The sequence below is a fragment of the Artemia franciscana genome, chromosome 12, assembly GCF_032884065.1.
Source record: "Artemia franciscana chromosome 12, ASM3288406v1, whole genome shotgun sequence".
NCBI lineage: Eukaryota > Metazoa > Arthropoda > Branchiopoda > Anostraca > Artemiidae > Artemia > Artemia franciscana.
In genome coordinates, this window is record NC_088874.1 from 41,125,509 (window position 1) to 41,150,435 (window position 24,927).

General features: G+C 34.0%; 1 protein-coding gene across 12 annotated transcripts in view; it reads left to right on the forward strand.

Annotated features, from left to right (window-relative positions):
* Positions 1-24,927, forward strand: part of LOC136034132 (RIMS-binding protein 2-like) — a 317,880-nt gene that overhangs the window by 280,253 nt on the left and 12,700 nt on the right. For all 12 annotated transcript variants that reach the window (XM_065715293.1, XM_065715294.1, XM_065715292.1 and 9 more), the window contains 3 exons: positions 14-140; positions 11,993-12,190; positions 21,661-21,888. In XM_065715293.1, coding sequence (XP_065571365.1) covers positions 14-140; positions 11,993-12,190; positions 21,661-21,888 — 553 coding nt within the window. The remainder of the gene's footprint in view (positions 1-13; positions 141-11,992; positions 12,191-21,660; positions 21,889-24,927) is intronic.

Here is a 24,927-nt window from a genome sequence, read left to right on the forward strand (position 1 = left end):
TACTTCTTTTTAGGTATTTGCCGACAAAGATTCTGATGGATTCTACTTCGGCGAATGCAACGGAAGGACTGGCTACGTGCCGTGCAATATGGTGTCTGAAGTTCAAGTGGACGATGAACGTATCGCACAAGATTTGATGAAAGGTTAATACACAAATTTTAAACTCCACTATGTTTTTGGTTGTGCTCTAGGCGTAATTCTCTGGCCAGGCTCTAGTCTAGTCGTGCTCTAGTGTGCTCTAGTCGTAACCTCTGGTCTACCCTCGTGAGGGTATAATTTCCAGTACATGCTCAACCATGTGTAGGTCACTGGAAAAGACAAAATCGAGATTAAAAGCGAAATTTAAGATTACTACTTGTGTATCCGACTTTATTCAAAGTATTGTACTTAGATATTATGTCTTTCCAATTTTTCCGATTTCACTAGATTATGACCATAGTCATGATCTTTGCGATAAGTTTCACCCTCAAAGAGTTTTTAACTCTAAAATCCAACAATAATTTGATGCATCAAAACATCAAAATAACGAATATTTTTTCCCCTCTCCTTGACCTATTTTAGGTCTGACCGCGAGATTTTTGGCTGCCCCAAAATTATTAAGCTTTCAGGGCTTTTATTTTTAATTATTAGGCTTTTATTAAAATTTTTTGTCAGTATTACTACGCTGAACCATCAAAATAAACAAATAAAACCAATGAGTTAAATTTAACAGCGAGATTTTTCATTAAAGATTCAACCATAAACAATCTGTTTCTTCCCAAAGATAGCTATACCTTTAAAGAAAACCACACCTTCTGAAGGTGCTTGGTGGAAGCTTATTATTTTTCTGTTTTTTTTTTTTTTCTATTTTTCAATTTGGCAACCCTTATTGCCATTAACCGCATAACTGCACATAGAGGCTGTTCAATGAAAATTCGACTCTGTTTTTCAAGTCCAATTTCATTGTTACTATATTTGCTATACGGTTTCTGGAAAATTCGACAGCTACTTGAGATTAAGAGCCTTCGTTTATTTACAGTTTTGTCTTTCATATTGTTTTAGTTTAAGTCTATCATGTCCATTTACTATAGGACCTTTAATTGATGATATGGCCTCAAATAGGGCCTTTAATACAGGGCCTGTACATGTTTAACTGAAACAAGTAAGAAAAAGGAAATATAAAGAGTACTGATATTAATGATAGAATTTAATTGAAAATCTGATATTTTTATTACTTTAAACACAATCGATATATTCTTATGTTTAAGCCTTTTTATTTTACTATTTCTATAAATTATCAAGCATGCATAAAAGTATTCGATGCATTTATAATATTCTTATCTTAGCAGCTTAAAGTTGTTCCACACTTACATTTCACTTAAGTTTCTGGTGACTCATCCTCCGTGTAGGAGGATGAGTACATACACACACTCACACGCACACACCCACCCGAAATACTAAACAAATACAGGGGTTGCGTGCTTAAATTAATTTAACAAATGATCATTTCCAATACACATAAAGAGAAGGGGGCGATGTAGGAAAACTGGATGAAATTTCCTAATTTCGTGTTTCTTATTTTGGAATTTTATAATGTTGGTGTCTTTACACTAAGTGCGGTTCCAATTATCAATTATCTTCTTGTTTTTGATGCTTCCCATTCTTTTTTTTTTTGCTTTAGGAAAAAAAATTGGTACCAGGTTAAATATGTATTCTAATATAGCAGGAAACTTGCAAATGGATAAAAAAAAAAGGTCATGCGGCTGTAAATCGGAGCCCTTATTTTAAATCCTGACCGGCATTAAGCCTCTTATTTTCCTTTTAAAGCAATCTATTGATTCATAGATTTTTATTAGAGTTCATACCGTATGATATCTTGGCTCTTAGCTCTTCATGCCTCGTCACAAGTGCCATATGAGCTCTTAGCTCTTGTTGATGCTTCCCATTCTTTGTTTTTGCATTAGGAAAAAAAGTTGTTACCGGGTAAAATATGTATTCTTAAATAGCAGGAAACTTGCAAATGGGAAAAAAAAATCACGTGGTTGTAAATCGTGGCTTTTAGCAACGTTTTAAACCATTTAGCAAGCGCTCCATTTAAGCGGTCATTGCTCCTCAAAGGTTTGGCAAAATGACCTGTTTGGTGTCATTCCCTTTTGTTCTTCTTGTTTTTGATGCTTCCCATTCTTTTTTTTTGCTTTAGGAAAAAATGTTGTTACCGGGTAAAATATGTATTCTTAAATAGCAGGAAACTTGCAAATGGATAAAAACAAATCACGCGGTTGTAAATCGTAGCTTTTAGCAACATTTTAAAGCATTTAGCAAGCGCTCCATTTAAGTGGTCATTGCTCGACTAAGGGTTGGCAAAATGACCTGTTTGGTGTCATTCCCTTTTGTTCTTCTTGTTTTTGATGCTTCCCATTTTTTTTTGCTTTAGGAAAAAAAGTTGTTACCGTGTAAAATATGTATTCTTAAATAGCAGGAAACTTGCAAATGGGGGAAAAAAATCACGTGGTTGTAAATCGTGGCTTTTAGCAACGTTTTAAACCATTTAGCAAGCGCTCCATTTAAGTGGTCATTGCTCGACAAAGGTTTGGCAAAATGACCTGTTTGTTGTCATTACCTTTTGTTCTTCTTGTTTTTGATGCTTCCCATTCTTTGTTTTTGCTTTAGGAGAAAATGTTGTTACCGGGTAAAATATGTATTCTTAAATAGCAGGAAACTTGCAAATGGGGAAAAAAAATCACGTGGTTGTAAATCGTGGCTTTTAGCAACATTCTAACCGATTTAGCTAGCGCTCCATTTAACCATTTACAACCACGTGATTTTTTTTTTTCCCATTTGCAAGTTTCCTGCTATTTAAGAATACATATTTTACCCGGTAACAACTTTTTTTCCTAATGCAAAAACAAAGAATGGGAAGCATCAAAAAGAGCTAAGAGCTCATATGACACTTGTGACGAGGCATGAAGAGCTAAGAGCCAAGATATCATACGGTATGAACTCTAATAAAAATCTATGAATCAATAGATTGCTTTAAAAGGAAAATAAGAGGCTTAATGCCGGTCAGGATTTAAAATAAGAGCTCCGATTTACAACCGCATGACCTTTTTTTATCCATTTGCACGTTTCCTGCTATATTAGAATACATATTTAACCCGGTACCAATTTTTTTTCCTAAAGCAAAAAAAAAAAGAATGGGAAGCATCAAAAACAAGAAGAACAGAAGAGAATTCTTTTCGCAAGACAGTGGAGATTTAATTTGAATGAGTATTTCTGCCCTATGTCCAAGGTCTGTCCTTAGCAAAACATAAATAATACATAAGGTAATATATAAAAAAAAAAAAGCGTACAACAGTATACGACCAATATATCAAAAAAGAAATTTTAAAAAAGAGTCCCAGCATCCTTACTTCAGCGAGGTTCAACCGACGAAGTTCTTTGTCGCTATTTAATTTTGGGAAGCTGGCGGAAAAATAGTGATCATTATGAGATTTTGAGGAGAGCCGCACTTAATAGCAGGAAACTTGCAAGTGAATAAAAAAAAATCACGCGGTTGTAACTCGTGGCTTTTAGGAACATTTTAAAGCATTTAGCAAGCGCTCCATTTAAGTGGTCATTGCTCGACTAAGGGTTGGCAAAATGACCTGTTTGGTGTCATTCCCTTTTGTTCTTCTTGTTTTTGATGCTTCCCATTCTTTTTTTTTGCTTTAGGAAAAAATGTTGTTACCGGGTAAAATATGTATTCTTAAATAGCAGGAAACTTGCAAATGGATAAAAACAAATCACGCGGTTGTAAATCGTAGCTTTTAGCAACATTTTAAAGCATTTAGCAAGCGCTCCATTTAAGTGGTCATTGCTCGACAAAGGTTTGGCAAAATGACCTGTTTGTTGTCATTCCCTTTTGTTCTTCTTGTTTTTGATGCTTCCCATTCTTTTTTTTTGCTTTAGGAAAAAAAAGTTGTTACCGTGTAAAATATGTATTCTTAAATAGCAGGAAACTTGCAAATGGGGGAAAAAAATCACGTGGTTTTAAATCGTGGCTTTTAGCAACGTTTTAAACCATTTAGCAAGCGCTACATTTAAGTGGTCGTTGTTCGACAAAGGTTTGGCAAAATGACCTGTTTGTTGTCATTACCTTTTGTTCTTCTTGTTTTTGATGCTTCCCATTCTTTGTTTTTGCTTTAGGAGAAAATGTTGTTACCGGGTAAAATATGTATTCTTAAATAGCAGGAAACTTGCAAATGGGGAAAAAAAATCACGTGGTTGTAAATCGTGGCTTTTAGCAACATTCTAACCGATTTAGCTAGCGCTCCATTTAACCATTTACAACCACGTGATTTTTTTTTTTCCCATTTGCAAGTTTCCTGCTATTTAAGAATACATATTTTACCCGGTAACAACTTTTTTTCCTAATGCAAAAACAAAGAATGGGAAGCATCAAAAAGAGCTAAGAGCTCATATGACACTTGTGACGAGGCATGAAGAGCTAAGAGCCAAGATATCATACGGTATGAACTCTAATAAAAATCTATGAATCAATAGATTGCTTTAAAAGGAAAATAAGAGGCTTAATGCCGGTCAGGATTTAAAATAAGAGCTCCGATTTACAGCCGCATGACCTTTTTTTTTTATCCATTTGCAAGTTTCCTGCTATATTAGAATACATATTTAACCCGGTACCAATTTTTTTTCCTAAAGCAAAAAAAAAAAGAATGGGAAGCATCAAAAACAAGAAGAACAGAAGAGAATTCTTTTCGCAAGACAGTGGAGATTTAATTTGAATGAGTATTTCTGCCCTATGTCCAAGGTCTGTCCTTAGCAAAACATAAATATATATAAGAAAAAAAAAAGCGTACAACAGTATACGACCAATATTTCAAAAAAGAAATTTTAAAAAAGAGTCCCAGCATCCTTACTTCAGCGAGGTTCAACCGACGAAGTTCTTTGTCGCTATTTAATTTTGGGAAGCTGGCGGAAAAATAGTGATCATTATGAGATTTTGAGGAGAGCCGCACTTAATAGCAGGAAACTTGCAAGTGAATAAAAAAAAATCACGCGGTTGTAACTCGTGGCTTTTAGGAACATTTTAAAGCATTTAGCAAGCGCTCCATTTAAGTGGTCATTGCTCGACAAAGGTTTGGCAAAATGACCTGTTTGTTGTCATTACCTTTTGTTCTTCTTGTTTTTGATGCTTCCTATTCTTTGTTTTTGCTTTAGGAAAAAATGTTGTTACCGGGTAAAATATGTATTTTTAAATAGCAGGAAACTTGCAAATGGGGGAAAAAAATCACGTGGTTGTAAATCGTGGCTTTTAGCAACATTTTAAACCATTTAGCAAGCGCTCCATTTAAGTGGTTATTGCTTGACAAAAGGTTTGGCAAAATGACCTGTTTGGTGTCATTCCCTTTTGTTCTTCTTGTTTTTGATGCTTTCCATTCTTTTTTTTTTTTTGCTTTAGGAAAAGAAAGTTGTTACCGGGTAAAATATGTATTCTTAAATAGCAGGAAGCTTGCAAATGGAAAAAAAATCGCGCGGTTGTAAAGCGCGGCTTTTAGCAACGTTTTAGACCATTTAGCAAGCGCTCCACTTAAGTGGTCATTGCTCGACAAAGGTTTGGCAAAATGACCTGTTTGGTGTCATTCCCTTTTGTTCTTCTTGTTTTTGATGCTTCCCATTCTTTTTTTTTTTGCTTTAGGAAAAAAAAGTTGTTACCGGGTAAATATGTATTCTTAAATAGCAGGAAACTTGCAAATGGATAAAAACAAATCACGCGGTTGTAAATCGTAGCTTTTAGCAACATTTTAAAGCATTTAGCAAGCGCTCCATTTAAGTGGTCATTGCTCGACTAAGGGTTGGCAAAATGACCTGTTTGGTGTCATTCCCTTTTGTTCTTCTTGTTTTTGATGCTTCCCATTCTTTTTTTTTGCTTTAGGATAAAAAGTTGTTACCGTGTAAAATATGTATTCTTAAATAGCAGGAAACTTGCAAATGGGGGAACAAAATCGTGTGGTTGTAAATCGTGGCTTTTAGCAACGTTTTAAACCATTTAGCAAGCGCTCCATTTAAGTGGTCATTGCTCGACAAAGGTTTGGCAAAATGACCTGTTTGTTGTCATTACCTTTTGTTCTTCTTGTTTTTGATGCTTCCCATTCTTTGTTTTTGCTTTAGGAAAAAATGTTGTTACCGGGTAAAATATGTATTCTTAAATAGCAGGAAACTTGCAAATGGGGAAAAAAAATCACGTGGTTGTAAATCGTGGCTTTTAGCAACATTTTAAACCATTTAGCAAGCGCTCCATTTAAGTGGTCATTGCTCGACTAAGGGTTGGCAAAATGACCTGTTTGGTGTCATTCCCTTTTGCTCTTCTTGTTTTTGATGCTTCCCATTTTTTTTTTTTTATTGCTTTAGGAAAAGAAAGTTGTTACCGGGTAAAATATGTATTCTTAAATAGCAGGAAACTTTCAAATGGAAAAAAAAATCTCGCGTTTGTAAAGCGTGGCTTTTAGCAACGTTTTAAACCATTTAGCAAGCGCTCCACTTAAGTGGTCATTGCTCGACAAAGATTTGGCAAAATGACCTGTTTGTTGTCATTACCTTTTGTTCTTCTTGTTTTTGATGCTTCCCATTCTTTGTTTTTGCTTTAGGAAAAAATGTTGTTACCGGGTAAAATATGTATTCTTAAATAGCAGGAAATTGCAAATGGGAAAAAAAATCATGTGGTTGTAAATCGTGGCTTTTAGCAACGTTTTAAACCATTTAGCAAGCGCTCCATTTAAGCGGTCATTGCTCCTCAAATGGTTGGCAAAATGACCTGTTTGGTGTCATTCCCTTTTGTTCTTCTTGTTTTTGATGCTTCCCATTCTTTTTTTTTGCTTTAGGAAAAAAAAGTTGTTACCGTGTAAAATATTTATTCTTAAATAGCAGGAAACTTGCAAGTGAATAAAAAAAAATCACGCGGTTGTAAATCGTGGCTTTTAGCAACATTTTAAAGCATTTAGCAAGCGCTCCATTTAAGTGGTCATTGCTCGACTAAGGGTTGGCAAAATGACCTGTTTGGTGTCATTCCCTTTTGTTCTTCTTGTTTTTGATGCTTCCCATTCTCTTTTTTTGCTTTAGGAAAAAAAGTTGTTACCGTGTAAAATATGTATTCTTAAATAGCAGGAAACTTGCAAATGGGGGAAAAAATCACGTGGTTGTAAATCGTGGCTTTTAGCAACGTTTTAAACCATTTAGCAAGCGCTACATTTAAGTGGTCGTTGTTCGACAAAGGTTTGGCAAAATGACCTGTTTGTTGTCATTCCCTTTTGTTCTTCTTGTTTTTGATGCTTCCCATTCTTTTTTTTTTTTTTTTTGCTTTAGGAAAAGAAAGTTGTTACCGGGTAAAATATGTATTCTTAAATAGCAGGAAACTTGCAAATGGAAAAAAAATCGCGCTGTTGTAAAGCGCGGCTTTTAGCAACGTTTTAAACCATTTAGCAAGCGCTCCACTTAAGTGGTCATTGCTCGACAAAGGTTTGGCAAAACGACCTGTTTGTTGTCATTACCTTTTGTTCTTCTTGTTTTTGATGCTTCCCATTCTTTGTTTTTGCTTTAGGAAAAAATGTTGTTACCGGGTAAAATATGTATTCTTAAATAGCAGGAAACTTGCAAATGGGGAAAAAAATGACGTGGTTGTAAATCGTGGCTTTTAGCAACATTTTAAACCATTTAGCAAGCACTCCATTTAAGTGGTCATTGCTCGACTAAGGGTTGGCAAAATGACCTGTTTGGTGTCATTCCCTTTTGTTCTTCTTGTTTTTGATGCTTCCCATTCTTGTTTTTTGCTTTAGGAAAAAAAAGTTGTTACCGGGTAAAATATTTATTCTTAAATAGCAGGAGACTTGCAAATGGATAAACAAAATTCACGCGGTTGTAAATCGTGGCTTTTAGCAACATTTTAAACCATTTAGCAAGCGCTCCATTTAAGTGGTCATTGCTTGACAAAGGTTTGGCAAAATGACCTGTTTGGTGTCATTCCCTTTTATTCTTCTTGTTTTTGATGCTTCCCATTCTTTTTTTTTTTTTTTTTTGCTTTAGGAAAAGAAAGTTGTTACCGGGTAAAATATGTATTCTTAAATTGCAGGAAACTTGCAAATGGAAAAAAAAATCGCGCGGTTGTAAAGCGTGGCTTTTAGCAACGTTTTAAACCATTTAGCAAGCGCTCCACTTAAGTGGTCATTGCTCGACAAAGGTTTGGCAAAATGACCTGTTTGTTGTCATTACCTTTTGTTCTTCTTGTTTTTGATGCTTCCCATTCTTTGTTTTTGCTTTTGGAAAATATGTTGTTACCGGGTAAAATATGTATTCTTAAATAGCAAGAAACTTGCAAATGGATAAAAAAAAAATCACGCGGTTGTAAATCGTGGCTTTTAGCAACGTTTTATACCATTTAGCAAGCGCTCTACTTAAATGGTCATTACTCGATCAAGGTTTGGCAAAAGGACCTGTTTGGGAGAGCAAAATGATGATTGCAAATCAATACAGTCGTAATCACAATCACACATCATGACCACAGATTGCAAGAGAGGAAATAATTATAAGAGTTTATAAAATCAATTACAAATTATTTTTCAAAATTTTAATTTTCAACTAATAAATATTTAACCTCATAGCTTGAAACACAAAGGATACTTCTATAGGCCTTCTCAAGATAACCCAATAGTAGTCCCAAACCGCTAAGATCATTTTAGTAGAAAATTTCAGTAAAATTTTCTGAAAACGTTCTTTAAGCTAATTGTGGACATTAGTTCTTTTGTTTGAAATTTTGGGAATTGGGGCAGATAATGGATAAAGAAAAAAATGCCAACAACTTATTATAAAGAACTTATATTAATGATGATTCCGAGGTGTCAGAAGCTACAAACAAAATATATGAGAAATTGGGTAGTGAAAGTGACTAACAGCCCAAATTTCCATGGATCCATGAACTAGGCAACCCACAAGTGTGCCACAAGTGGGTAATGGGTTGACCACATAATTTGTTGGTCACCCTGTGTAAGTACTTTATTATATCGACTACGCAGAATTAAATTAATCTAACATTAGTATTTTGACTACATTACACAAGAAATCAGACTAAACCATACAAAGGTAAGACAAGCGAAACAATGATAAAAAAAGATAAAAAGGAGCTTTTGTGCCAATTGGTGATTTTTTTCTGATCTCTATTGTAGCTCAGTTTTTTCATATACCCTCCTACAGTTTTTCACTTTAAATGCAGAACCATTTTCAAGTGGGGTTTTCGCTTCTTTGAGACGATCTGTTTGGCACTGAGGAGCCCGTTCAAGGTGAAGAAAACGAGACGTTTTTTAATGCGGATTTTGTTAGGTTTGACAGATGGGAATGATCACTGAGCAGCTGTGGCAATGCGCGGGAGAATGAGTAAGCTTATAGTGAAATGCATGACTAGAGGAAAACGCTTTGACCCATGAATATCGTTTTGCCTAAAACCCCGAATCCAAAACATGGCTGCATCCGAATCAATTCTAGTCTCAAGCTCAGAGCAAATGGTTAGTTTCTTTTAATCTTGGACAGTATCTTCCGGGTCATTGGTACACTTTAAATTTGGAGACAGAGCCAAGAAGGGTATCAAATTTGGTTAATCACGCTCTAATACTATAGCATAGCGTGGATAAAGCCTATTGAAGTCTCCTACCGATGAATATCTGAAGCTGAAAATAAGCTTCAGCTTCACATGAAAGAGCACCATCAAAAATGTCTTACAGTCTTTCTTAAACCCAATTGCAGCAGATAGAGATATCTTTTCGCTGGTAAAAATCACTTCCACTCGGCCTCCACAGTCCATGTCCTTGACATCGATGTAGTAGTTGGTTTATTATGGGTTTATGTGGCGGGAACCATTTTCTCTAGTCCAACTAGGCAACAAAAGGAGGATATAATTGTCTTTTGCACTTTAAAAAAACGAATAAAAGATGAATCTGGGTGTTCTCTGTCTGAAATTACCTTTTTGGGTCTTCAATATCCTCTTTGATACTTGTTTGGGTCTTCCGGTTTGTTACAAACGAGCAAATAAACCAAAATGCATCGGTATATTCGGATTGTACCAAGAATTTTTCAAATATACTTTTCAATTGTGTTTTCATTTTAACTCGTTTTTTATATTTATATCACTGTTATTTGTTTTCACTTATTAATAAGTTTTATTCATTATTTTATCTAACAAGTGAGTAGTTCTATGGACTTCCGTGTAACCGCAAACCCGCATATGTTTCCTTCAAGCACAAAAGCTTATTCGTGTATGTTAAAAGAAAAATTTGAACTTGAACTTGATCGAACCTCTTTGTTAGTAAAGAGAATTCTCCTGTTGAATATCCTGATTTTAGACTTTAGTTTGTTTCTTTTCCTCTCTTATAGGTTTTTAAGCTCACAGGAAGCATATTGTATTCTTACTATTTTGCTTTTGGGATCTTTCCTTGTACCTTTATCTTTTTTCTATGCTTTTATCTTAGTAATTAGCCCAGTGCTCCCCCTTTCAATTTAAAAATGGGGGGTGGCTGGATGTCCTCTACTTGCATAGCTCTTTACTTGCATACGAGGTACAAAGATGAATTGAGTTGTAACTAAGTGTGAAAACTTCTCCACATGGAATAATTGTGACTGATGAGCGTTGTCATTAAATCGCTGCATTTCTTTGTTCATTTTGTATCACCACGAAAAAAACGCGAATTACTATTGGGATATCTTTGTTCTTAGGGATTTCCAGTCGGTCTTTTAGAATCAAATATATTGAAACAACTTACATTGGATCATTTCTCGCAGTGAAGAACTTCAATTTCTCCCAAAAGTCTACCTTATCACCGCCTTTACTTACAAAAAAGGTCTTTTACTAATTAGGTATCCAAAACTAACCTTGTCAATATTTCACATCCATGATTTTACACATAGAAAACACAATTAAAATGTATAGCAATATTATTTTGGAGATTGAAGATAAAATTTTAGTGGCTCTGTTTCATCAAATCTTCCTTGTGTTCACCCCATACACCATTAAGAAGATTTTATCGAGAATAAAATTGAGTTGGACATGAATGATAAACTGAATTTCAAGCTGCGAGCAAAGAAAGAAAAATTCTGTGAGATTATCTATTTACTGAGTTAATTAACCCAATCCAAAAACCAACCTCACTTAGATTAAGTTTACCAGACAAGAAAAAAATGAAAAGCAAGGAAATCACTATGAAATATTTTGAAGTGGAAAGTCTGATCTAGATTCAAGCTGCTGACTTCAGAAGAAGAAGAAGAAGTCTTCCACGAAACAGACAACATGGAATCAAGAGGGATAGCTTTGTAATCTTCTTTTGGTTACTAGGACCTGCTGACCGTGTCAAAGCTTTTCTTGCTAACACTTTGCCTAAGTGCTAGCTTATGAGTCCAACTGAAAAAATTAGGAATTGGACAGCAAGCAATCATGGGTAATTCATTGACGTCAAATTTTCGATGAGAGTTTATGAGAATTAAAAAGGAATACGAGAATGGTTCCACTTCATGAAAATCTTTCATTTTCAGAACTTAGATTTTTGGGAGATGAAATGGACTGCTTCCTCGTCAACGCCCCGCTCTTTACGCTAAAGTTTTTAACTGTTTTAAAAAGTAGAGTTGAGAGAAAAAGTCAAACTTTAAGTCAAACTGGCCTAAAGAGCCGGGTGTTGAGGAGGAAGCAGCCTCTTTCATATACGAAGTAATTTCTGTTCGTTTTAAGTTTTATTGTCGCTCCTTACTTTCAGTTAAAAAAACTTGTTTTTTTTTTTATTTATATTAGAATGGTTCCACTTCATGAAAATTGTTCATTTTCAGAACTTTGATTTTTGAGAGATTAGTTTTCCTTTGGGAAATTCTAAAAATTTTGAATAGCGAAAGCACTGAAAAGGCCTAATATCTCAGTAAAGTTTCTTCTTTTTTCCTTTTTTGTCCAAGTATTTAATTGCCATATAACATTCCTGTCATAAAATATTTCAGGACCATCAAGAGTCATCAGAACAAAGGAAGGGGAGACGTAATGGTGGCCGAGGAGCAGGTCAAGGTAGTCGTGGGGATCGATGGGGTGATATCTATCAGAATATGCCCATGAAGAAAATGGTTGCACTTTATGACTATGATCCACGGGAGCTCTCACCTAATGTTGATGCTGATGTCGAATTATCATTTCAAGCAGGTAGCTTTCAGCTGTTTAAAAAACAATAGCATTTCATATATGGAATAACGAAAAGACAACACTGCTTTCTGATTACGCAAAATAGAAATCAATGAAGAGTTTTTTTTAAAAAGTAATGAAATATGATATAATCGAATATCTCGGTTATATGACAAATAGCCGTCTTCGGCAAAATATTATGCAATTATTCTTGTTACATTGCTGGTTGATATTGTTTTTATGTATTGTCGGGTGGGTTGTCTGCTGTGGCCTGGTGAGGAATTAACGTTATGTTTTTTTTCTTATATGTTTTTGTTTGTCATGTCTTTCAATTTGATTGAAGATCCTTTCCTTTCTTAATTGTTTTTTTTTTTTGTACAAAACGAGCTTGTCTCTCTGCCAGTTAGTTATGTATTTAGAATGCTATATATGTATGATAGAAAAATAAGTGAACCTGAACTAAAACTTAGGAGCCAATAAGAATTTGACCAATTCATAGTAAAATAATGATGAGCTAAAGACGAATATCATATAGCCAAAATATTCGCTTATGTTGTATTTAATCACTGTTTTCAGAAAATTTTTCATTAACTTCTTATACTCTGTGGAATGATTTTTCATTATTCATTAATGACTAATTATTTAACTAATCATTAATTTTAATTACTTGATTAATTAATTAATAACTCATTAATTAACTAATTTTTCATTAGCTTCTTATACTTTCCTAGAATGAAATGGTTTTTAGGGACCTTTGTGGCCCACCCTTTTCGAAATTTTTAAATATCTTCTTTTATCTCTAGTATTCATTCCATGAAATTTTGTGCATTCCCCTCCCCGTTCTGAAATATTTCCTGTGTATGTGCTAGTTTGATTGCTTTGAAAAACAAGAATATATCATATAGGGAATAAAAAGAGCATAACTTACCGTATCATGCAATAAATTTGTGAGAAAAAGTGCTATGTCATGTGGGTTGTGCTTTAGCTTTTCTTTTAGTAAGTTTTTCTGTACATGATTGAGAATTTGTGTGAAGACTGCGATTGATTGAAGAATACGCTTTTTACCCGTAAATGGCACCCTTGTTCACAAGACACTGAAGGGGGTGAAAATATTATTTGGGTAACAGAGCACTAATTTTCACCTCATCTCTTTTTTTCTTCTTCCTGACTCTCCCAAGAAAAATATTTATCTTTCTTTTTAATTTATTCGAAAGTTAGGCTTTCTCAAACTTTGTTTTGGCGACACCTTTTTTTTCCTTCTTCCTGTTCTTTATTTTTTTTTAATCTCATATCAAAATTTGCCCTTGCAATTGTCACACATAAATCTCCGATGGTTTCACAAGTAAAAAGCTGAGGAACGAAATGCCAGTAAATCCAATATATTAAAAAGCCAGTTTAATCACCCTATTAATTAGCTGATCAGGTTTGAAAGTCTAAAAGCGAATATATGTAATTTATTGGTGGTCTGTAGACAATGATGGATCCAGGACGATGGGGCGACTGCCCCTCCCCCTTGGCTTGGGTTAAATGTTCTATTATTCTGCGACTGGATTGCGAGACCAACGCTTGGATCAACGCATGTTTGAAAAGGATTTGGCGACACTTGATCTGTCTGTCTTAAGTCTTTCGGGAACTGTTCAGTGTTTGGTATCACTCGAGCTTACAAGCCGTTTTGTGGCTTGTCACCTAGTAAATCGGTAAAGCTTGAAAAAGTGTACTAGTCAAAACCTGTTTTTTTCAGTAACTAAGTAATTTCTTGAAATGACTGTAATAAGAGACACGCCTTATGGTTGGTCGTGATTCTAGACGGGTTTGAACGGTATCGAATTTTTGGATAATATTAACCAATTATGATGTCAAAGCGAAGACGACAGTCAACTAAAGACAACTTTTTTGGTTATAAACCAATTATGATTTCAAATTTACCAATTATATTTACCATAAAATTTACCATATTAACCAATTATGATGGTTTCGAAAGCTATGTGGTTGGACGATGTACGTCTAACTGAAGATAGAAATAACAAGAATTTTAGTGTTGATATTGATTCACTAACATAATCAGCACCAAAAAGCCTTGTTAGCCTTGTAAACGAACAACGCAGCCGAAAAGTGTAGAAAAACAGAACGAGATTGAAGACAGTTATAGAGCCAATAATTTTCTTGGGTCGATAGCACATGGCTCTTCATGGCCATAGAGACAATGGTGAATTATTGCCAGAATTGGACCCATTGGCAAACGAAGAAGACTTATGAGAAATTTTAAGGTACCGTGTAAATAGTGGTGGTATCACTTCAATACAACGTTTGGAAAGCCCAGGTGCAAATGCTACTTATATTAGCAAAACAGCGCAGAATAAATTAATTGAATATTGTGTTAAAGAGATGCTTAAAGAAATTCCTGCACGAGTTCATTTTGTCTTGTTCTACAGCGTGGTTAATGATGAAACAACTTACTTGTCACACAAGTCATAACTAAGTAGTGTCCTTTGCTACATTGATAATTTCACAAGACTTGAGGATTTCGTTAATTTTTTTTTTGTTTTGTTTTTTAAACCTGCACAAAACATGTTACTCGGACAGTACTGGAAACTTTGAACCAATCATTAAAGGGGAAACACTTAGAAATGCTGTTTTGGATTTTCTTCGATCTCTTGGGCTAGGTACGGAAAATTGTGCAGGCATAGGCACCGATGGATGTGCTATGATGGTTTCAGAACATTGTGGTGCTGTGGTAAAAGAAGTTCAAATTCTTGCACGAGTTCATTCTGCCTTGTTCTACAGTGTGGTTGTTAATGAAACAACAGATATGTCACACAAGTCATAACTAAGTATTGTCCTTTGCTACAATTATAATTGCACAAGACGTGAGGACTTCGTTGTTTTTCTTTTAAACCTGCACATAACATGTTACTCGAACAGTACTGGAAACTTCAAATTTAAAGGGTAAATACATGACGACATGACTGCCTGTCCATGGATTATTCTTTATGGTTGATTGTGTATGGCTATGCTGTTTGACCTATGTGATTGTATGGATGAGTAGGGTTAAGGCCTCATTCAAGTGCTGGTCTATATTAATCACTAATTTAGGAAAACAGTCTTCCTTTTCTCCTTCTGTCTCTTTTTTTTGTGTTTGTGCTGTTGCATTGGTGATTTCTCTTTTCATGATATTATTCCTGGTTGGATCCAGTGCTGGTGGAGAAAATTTTTTTTTAGTTTTCTCCCCGACAGACCTTTACCCTGGCCCAGGTTTTTAACCTGATATTGTTAATTATTGGTGAGATGGCACTTATGCAAATTTCATGTTCTTTCATGTTTTTGTTTATGTATTTATTGACCTATTGACCTATTGACCTTGGCATGTTTTTTGGACTTTGATTGTTGGATTTTGATTTGGATGTTGGTTTGTTTTGGATTTATTTTCAATAACTTTTTATGCAACAAAACACAAATATTAGCCTCGGAACTCGGAACGATTTTTTGAAAGTTAGTAAGTGTAAAAGTCGTTGTTTTCTTTGCCAAGATCATTTTGTCCCACGGACTTCTGTTAAGAGTACATTGTATAATAAAAATTTTGCATGCAAGTTACGTGGTAATGTTAATTGTAGAACAACCAATGTAATTTACCTATTAGAATGTAATAAATGCTGCCTACAATATGTGGGGGAAACAACTAATAATATATATAAAAGATTTTCTGGACATAAGACAACAGTTAATAATGAAAAATCTAATAACTATCTAGTTCAACATTGTAATAATGGTAAATGTTCTATATCAGATATAACTGTCACAATTTTAGAAAATTTAGAATTAGAAAATTTAAATAAAGAAGAGAAGAATAATAGACTACGTAAACAGGAGGATTTCTGGATCCATACTCTTTATACAGCTTATCCTTTGGGGCTAAATGATCGTGTAGCAAAATATGGTGACATGTCTCATGTTGTTTTTAAATGTATTGATGGTTTTATGGACCATCCTTCTTTTACTTGTCCTACTAAACGTAAAAAACGATCGAGAAGACATAGGAAAAATAATAGAAAAAATGAATTAGATGTACATATGCTTTCTATAGATCTATGCCAGCTACTTGAATCTAGGGGTATGATTTCTGTAATAAAATGTCTAAATAATTTATCCAAAAGGAATTTAATCAAACTTTTCTGGATTGTTAAGAATAATACAGCTCTTGATTATAATTTTAAAGTAATATTTGATACAATTTGCATTCTAACTAAAACGAAATTTATTTCAAAAAAGAAAAGTTCGATAAGATTAGTAATAAGGATAACAGATTATATTTACCTATTAATTTTACTTGTAAGCAGATTGAAGATATTAATTTACCAGAAATTTTAAATCAGCAGCATGTAAAACAGGCCCTTCCTAGTAATTTGAATTATAATGATAGTCCAGTTTTAACTTATAAATTTTCAAAAACTATTGGGCAAATTATTTTTAATTTTAATTTAATACTAAAAAGATTAGATAGTGATATAAATTGAAAACCGGTTTGTAATTGTAAGCAACTTGGCCCATTTGTAAATCCTACTTACAAACATGTTATAACAGGGGACTTGTCAATAATAAAGCAAGATGATCTTCAAATTATAATGAATAAAGGGGCTAATTTCCGTCTTTCTCATCATCTGAAACCATCGAGTGTTCTTGATGGCTTGGAAAATGATTTTGATTTATTTATTGATAAGTGGTGTAAGAAAGAGAATAAAAATAAAGAGAGTTTTCAAAGTTTGAAGAATTTAATTATTAGTAGAATAAGAAATAAAATATATTCTAACTGAAAAATAGTAACACTAAATCATTATTTTATAATGCGAAGATTAAACAAGCAATTGCTAATCTAAAGAATGAATTTGTAATTGTGCCACTGGATAAAGCTAATAATAATTTTGCCATAATTTGTCAGAAGCTGTATTGTGATATCTTAAAAAGGGAGTTATGCACAACTAATGTTTACGAAAAGGTAAATATAGAAGATGAGAATTTAATTGAAAAGATTGAAGAAATACTTTTTAAAAATTTTAATATTAAAATAAATGACAATGATAAAAAGTTCCCTTTCCTATATTGGACTGTAAAATTCCATAAGAATCCCCCTAAACCACGGTTTATTGCTGGAGCAGCTAAATGTCCAACCCGCATTGCTGCTACTGACCTCATTTTAATTTTAAAGGAAATTGTAAATAAACTTAAAACCTATTGTTCTGGTATTAAAAAATTTTCGAATTTTAATCCATATTGGAGTGTTAATAATTCACTGCAGGTGATAGATTCTTTAACAATGGTTTCAGCTAAAAGAATTGAGTCTTTCGATTTTGCGACAATGTATACTAATTTATCACTTAATGTAGTGTTTGATAATTTAAAAACTGTTATCAAGAAATCTTTCCTCTTATCTAGTAAAAGGTTCTTAAAAATAGACACTTATAATAAAAAAGCTATATGGACAAATTGCTTTAATACTACAGTTAACTTGAGATGTTACAGCTTTGGATATGATAAATATCACATATTCAGCGTTTTTCTCACAGTTACTTCGTTATGCAAGGATTTGTAGTAATTATATTGATTTAAAAAATAGATGTAAAATCTTAAGCCAAAAATTGATATCAAGAGGTTTTTCTACAAATAAATTAACTTCGCAATTTAAAAAAATTTAGTTTCCATTATGACGAACTTTTAAATAAATATCGTAAGAATTATCTAGAAATACTTAAATAAATTTTCAACTAATTTCGGAGGTTCGAGAAATGTTGTCGCAGCGCCATTTATTTTGAATTGTGTTTCTAATTGAGCGGATTGTTTTAAAAATTAGCCACATGGTAAAGATGAATTCCATAATTGTTTAGTTCATTCAGGTTTTTTGCAATGTGTTAATATTTGTGATTTGGTAAATTTTATAATATTTAGTTTACCTATTGTTGCTAAAAAGAGGGATATATTAACAGGATAAGCTTGTTTTGGTTTTACTTGGTTGTTTTACATTTGCTTTTTTTTTCTTTCATAGGCATTTTTTGGGGGGTAATACCTGACACGGGGATGCCATGGATATTCTATGGTAGCCACAACACTGTGCTGGGTAGAGAATTTAAAGTGGCGAAACCCTATATAGGCCAGTGTATTCTCCTGAGCCCTTGTGTTGGGTTGTTGCCTCTGAATTATTTGTCTATATTATTTTTTCTATTGTTTGGTAAATGACGACTTATACTTATTGACGACATGACTGCCTGTCCATGGATTATTCTTTATGGTTGATTATGTATGGCTATGCTGTTTGACCTATGTGATTGTATGGATGAGTAGGGTTAAAGCCTCATTCAAGTGCTGGTCTATATTAATCACTAATTTAGGAAAACAGTCTTCCTTTTCTCCTTCTGTCTTTCTTTTTTTTTCTTTTTTTTTTTTGTGCTGTTGCATTGGTGATTTCTCTTTTCATGATAAATATTGTGTTGGATTTTCTTTGATCTCTTGGGCTAGACATGAAAATTTTGTAAGCATAGGCACTGATGGATGTGCTATGATTGTTTCAGAAAATTGTGGTGCTGTGGCAAAAGAAGTTCAAATTCTTGCACGAGTTCATTCTGCCTTGTTCTACGGTGTGGTTGTTGATGAAACAACAGATGTGTCACACAAGTCATAACTAAGTATCAATTATAATTGCACAAGACGTGGGGACTTCGTTGTTTTTTTTTAACCTGCACATAACATGTTACTCGAACAGTACTGGAAACTTCAAACCTAAAGGGGAAATACATAGAAATATTGTGTTGGATTTTCTTCGATCTCTTGGGCTAGACATGAAAATTTTGTAGGCATAGGCACTGATGGATGTGCTATGATTGTTTCAGAAAATTGTGGTGCTGTAGTAATAGAAGTTCAAAAGGTAGCCAGGAGTGCTCTGCTTTGCCTATGTTTCAATCATGCTCTAATGTTTTCTATGTTAAAAACGTCTTCTGTCCAGAGTGCTAGAAACTGCATCAGAGCAATAAATGAAATTGTTGTTTTTTTTGGTGCTTCTGCAAAGCGCAATTATGTTTTAACCAGAGTAATGGAAGCACAGCCATTTTGTATATGTGAAACCCGCTGGATCAAAAAGGCTCGATCCCTTAATGCAGTTCGTGGTAGAGCTCCTTAAAATCGTGAAAGCTTTTGAGATCATCATTGGCTGGGGAGAATGCACAACTACAGCAAAAAGCAAAATCCTTATTGACTGCTGTCACATCTTCCCGTTTTATAGTAACCATTTACACAATTAATAACATATCTGGACTGCTTTTACCGCTTAGTTGAATATTTCAAAAAAATAGTTTAAAAAAGTCAAATGTTGGGGGAGTGAAAGTGAGTTCAAAAAACAATTGACGAGGTAACTAAAGTATCAACCGTGCTAGGTTTAGAAACCACAGTCCCAAGGAAAACAAACGAATTGTGTTAATCTGTCATTCAATTCACACGAGGGATATTATCGGCGGTCAGTTTTTATTCCTCTGTTGGACACAATATTTTATACTTAGAAAGCTGTTTTTCTGTAGAAATACTGGACACTTTCAAACTCGGTAATTTTTTTTGCCAATTAATTGTATGGAAGCGAACAAACAACAATTCTCTGATACGATTTGTGACTTATCAGTGCGATACTGGTCACTAATCAGTTTCCCCTTCCAATTGGTTTGTGAATCTGCTCTGATCTGGACAATAGGTGACAATATGTTAGCTCGGTGGGTTTTTCTGAGAAAAACAATGCAGGCACATGTAGAATACCCGGAACACTGGGGGAAACTCCACAGAAAAACACCTGCGACGCCGATATGTCACCGAATATTTCAGCACCCTAACAAATCCTCATAACCCTACTTGTCAGTGTGGCGTCTGCTGAACATTTTTCTACCTTGAGAAGATTGAAAATATGAGTAAGAAATAAATTGACAGAGGAAAGACTCACCGGACTTGCTCTTCTTCATGTTCACCGTGAAATTGCCGTAAGTGTAGACGATAATTTGAATAGGAAATGATAATTTGTTCTATAATATTGATAGTGTTTTAACAAATGTGGTTTTGTGGATAGCTTTATAGAACTGACAGCTAAATAAGGAATAGAAGCAGCTTAATTTAGAATGAAAAACTTTTGTAACAAGCCCCACCCCCCATTATTAAAATCCTGGATCCGCTATTGTCTGTAGACAGTAGAAGAGGTTCCTCTTTTTTTTATTTTGTTTTTATTGTAATACTCACCCAGAACAATCCGTAGCAATTTCTCTGGAAAACATCTAGTAAATTTTCATCTGCTTTTCGGAGCGCCCATGCTTCAGAGCCATATTTGACCACTGTCATTACTGTGGCTTCCAATATACTGTTGAAATATACTGTTGAAATCTCAATTGTAAAGTTGAGACAGGTGAAGCGAGAGATATTATCCATGGTGCTGCGAGTAAGACAAAGAAAATACAGAAAACAATAAAAAAACAACCTTAGAACAGGAAGAAGAGTAAAAAACGTAGATTAAAGCAAACAACACAAATAAAAGTATCCTTTAAAAGCACACATTAAAAGCACATATTAAAGCATCACAGCGCAATATAAATAAACAAACATTAGGGTTTCCTTTTCACTGTGGCCTGTTAAAGGATAGTGTCTCTTTTTAGGGTGTGCCTTTTTGTGTAGCTCTCAGGACTTTTATGTTTCTTATTTTTTTGCTACACTTGAGGGGGTTGAGCGAAGGCGTCATTTTAAATACTTTTCATTTTCTTGTTTTTCACTGGCTATGATTTGCCTCGCTTAGCTTTGTTAAATAAAATAAGACTTATTACAGAAAATAACGATCACAAGCCTGGCTGGGCCGAATTTGTAATATAAAAAAAGGTGAAAACAAAAAATGAACCGTCATTTTCTCCATATTTGAAAACAAAACAAATCGATAAAAAAAAAAACACGTGTAATATATATAGGCTGTGGGTCATATCATGTCAAAAAATTTAAAACAAATAACACTAGTAAATTAAAAAAGTGAGCAGAAATGTAAACATATACAAATAACAAGAAATAAATTAGTTGGATGTTTCGATAATTTTTTCGGTAATATAAGACACAAAAGTTTTTCGTATCTTGAAGTCAAGCATTGAATAGGGTAAAAAAATTACATTGCTGTGTCTCATCGCTTTGTCAACTTGAAATCAAATTTTTTGATTTCATCATTGTAGCAAATCAGTCTAACAACCAAATTTTCATCCTCAAATGTTTATAAGCAAACAGACTATAGTGTCTTCCTCAGCAAGGCTCTATGGCCAGAGAACACAGGGAGGGACAAGGAAGAAAAAGAAATATAGGACTACTTAATCATTGAACAACACTGCTAAAGAGGAGAAATAAGATGAAAATGCAGACAAAAACAGCAAGCGAGATAGAAAAATAATTAAATAGCACAAAAATGTATTGCTTATAATTTTATTGCACAAGGACATTTATTCAAGGTGACATCATTTATGTATATGGTGATATGGATGATGACGGGTTTTTCATGGGTGAAATTCGTGGTCAGCGAGGACTTGTTCCATCGAACTTCCTATCAGAAGCGCCACCTGATCATGAAAGGCGTCGAGATCACTTAACAGCACAAGAGCAGCGTAGTTTACCACGAACTAATATGACGGAGCAGCGAAGTAGGCAGCGTGAAGAATCAAGAGATAGAAGAGTTAAAGGTAGTCTTTTTACTTCTCTTCAAGTCAAGTTCTAGCCGAATATGGTAATTTTTCAAACAAATCGACCCTGTTTGAAGTTTTGGCTAGTTTCTCTAATTGGTGAAAATCTTTGACTTTCTATAAGATTTCTTGAAGAAAAGACATTCTTATAGCTTCTTTTTGAGCTATATATTGACAGAAAATGGTCATTTTCGTCAAGTAAAAACGTCCGAATCTCGGATTTCTGGCTAGTATGTCTCATTGGTGTAAACCTCTGAACCTCTTAAAACCTCAAAAGAAAGTTTTTCTTTGATAATTAAACAGGCTCTGAGACTACTGGCTATACATAACGTACAAAAAAAGCAAAAAAGGAAGAAAATAAAACAAACAAAATGAACAAAGAGGGTGACTTTCAAGCCAGTGAATAATAAAAGCTAAGATGACAATGAATGTCACTTTTTCGCTTTTGTTATTCGCTTTTGTTTTGTTATTTGGTTATTCTAGTCAAAAGGTTAGTCTTTTCGAATATATCTTTTATTGAGCAGTGAAGAGGTTAGTGGAGGTTTTTGCCGAAATTTTTGCTTTGCTTTCGTTATTCACTGGCTGAAAATTATCCTTGTTGTTGTTTTGCCTTTTTTGTACTCTCTTTGTTTCTTGTTTCGGTACATTTTGATGGCTTTCTAAAAAAATACCCATGACACATTATTACCAGTACATAAAAACAAAGATTTGTTTATTTTTCTGGCTTTGCTCCGAAACGAAAGTAAACCAAAATAGTCCCCCAAATTAAGACAGTTTTTTTCTCAACGGAAGAAATTTGACTACCAAAATAAAATTTAACTCCTGTCTGGACCTACCTTATATTTTATTATTGTGATTTGCTTTGTTTCTTGTAAGAGCCTTAAAGCTAATTTGTGACAGATAACAGTTAATTTGTCAAGTGAAAACGATTAATTGACATCGCTATGTAAATACCAAGTGGAATAGAGATTTTCCAGAGCTATTGATGTTGCATAGGGCATTGAAGTAATGTTTCATTTCGGGAATTGAACCCCGGGTCCAATTCCCGGGTCCATTATTTCGAAGCAGAGCATCATTCGACTGTGATACCACATGGTTTTTCTATTTTTCAAATCTTATGGACACTAAAATTTGTGAAGGCCTCCTAAACACATTCAGAGTAAGAACATTACTTTAAATGTCTATCCATTAAAGAATGCTAATAGTATATATTTTACCGTCCACAAATAAGAATCTTGCTTTTTTAAAATTAAGATTAGCTAGCCGGATGGACCCCTTTTTCAATTTTGATCAAAAACACAAGCAAACGAGTATTCAGCCAGGTGGAAGCAGTTCTGTTTATCGGGCGATTTGTATCCCAGAGGCTGAAGCGAAATTTGAGTCCTATTAAAATATGCTGCTCGTGCTTTTACGCTGATTTATTCCTGTTTGATAAAGGATAATTCGCTGAAGAGTAAAAGCTTAGATTCATTAGGTTTTATAGATTCATCTCTACCAGTCCTGATAGAAAAAATGTATTATACAGAGTTTTATTTATCAGAATTATTAATCCAGCTTTAAAAAATAGTTCTCCAGCAGGAGCAAGATATTTCCTAATTTTTGAAGTTGATATACTATTATAATAGATAGGAAAAGGGGGAAAGGGGGAGTTTCAAGTTAACCCATCCTCTTTTCGAAATAACTATCCTCTATGTTTGCAATTCTTGTATTAGGTTGTTTAAAATTTTCAAACAGTAAATGCATTGATGACACCATGTCAAAACCTTATCTAAATAAGTAGTTGCATTTTATAGTCATATACTACAAGCAGGGACCTGTCTAGGAACCTATTTTTAGGGGGGAGGTGGTTCATTAAATTGAAAGAGAAAAATAGAAAAATTATGTCGGAATTATCTGCGCTAAATAGGAAAGATTGAATAAACATTCAGATTTATGGTGGAGTGGGTGTAGGAGAATTAATACACTCTGTTCTCGCTCAAACTTGTTTTACGTTAAAGTATCCTTATTCGTGTGTTTTTTAAGTTTGCCTAGGATAATACAAAGGCAATCAGTACATCTAGAGTCAGTGGATTATTTGACTACAATTTTTTGACCCTGCCAAAGTATTGAAACCTTAATGGGTTGTAGCCTGAGACAAAATTAGTCATGGCCAGAGAGAATGAAGATAAAGTTTTTCTGTGGAAATTGCTGTTATTTCAGAAAAGACTAAAAATATTCTGAGAGGTCAAGAAATACAAAATAAAACCTAACAAAAGCTGAATCACTCAAAGCTTGTTCAAGAAAATAACGATAAACTAAAAACAAAAAATAAACCAAAAAAAGTCTTTTGAAGTATAGTCGAATTTTTCCTTAAGTCGCGATCACACACCAAAAATATATCATACAGATGCCCAACTGAGCAAGTTTTTGGTAACCAATCAATTTGGTAGTTAGTTTCATAGCTCTTACCCGTTAAAAGCCAGTTTATTCAAGACATCCAAGAGAATTAAGTATAACATATGAAATAAGCATACATTTTCTTATTATTGCTCATCAGTTTTAAATCTAGTTCCAGGGGAACAAGCTTCACTTGGCAGAAAAACCATAATTTTTTAATCAGTTTTACAAAAAAACTTTAATTTCATCTTATTACATATGCCGTAGAAAGTAAAACCATTAAGGTATTGGACGTCTGGCTATTTTTGACATCATTCATATGAATAGTTTTTTTTTTAATTTAAGCCGTAAATGAATCCTCCCTAAGTTGGGACCAATTTACATAGCTTTTCATTTTGGAAAATGAAAAGAGTGAAGTTCAGTACCCTTCTATACACATTATTATTGTTATCTTTCTTCCACAAATTGTAGCATCTAATGGAAAGCACTTAAGAATCTGAGACTCGCTTTACTGCTATCAAACGGGGACGTCTTTCCCCAAAATTTCTGAATCAACTGAACTGTCAACAAACCAACTATGTTTATAAAACTCCTCCTACTTGTGCTCAAGGCTTTCAACCTTCATGGATCTCTAATTTCAGGCGATTTTATGAAAACTATTAA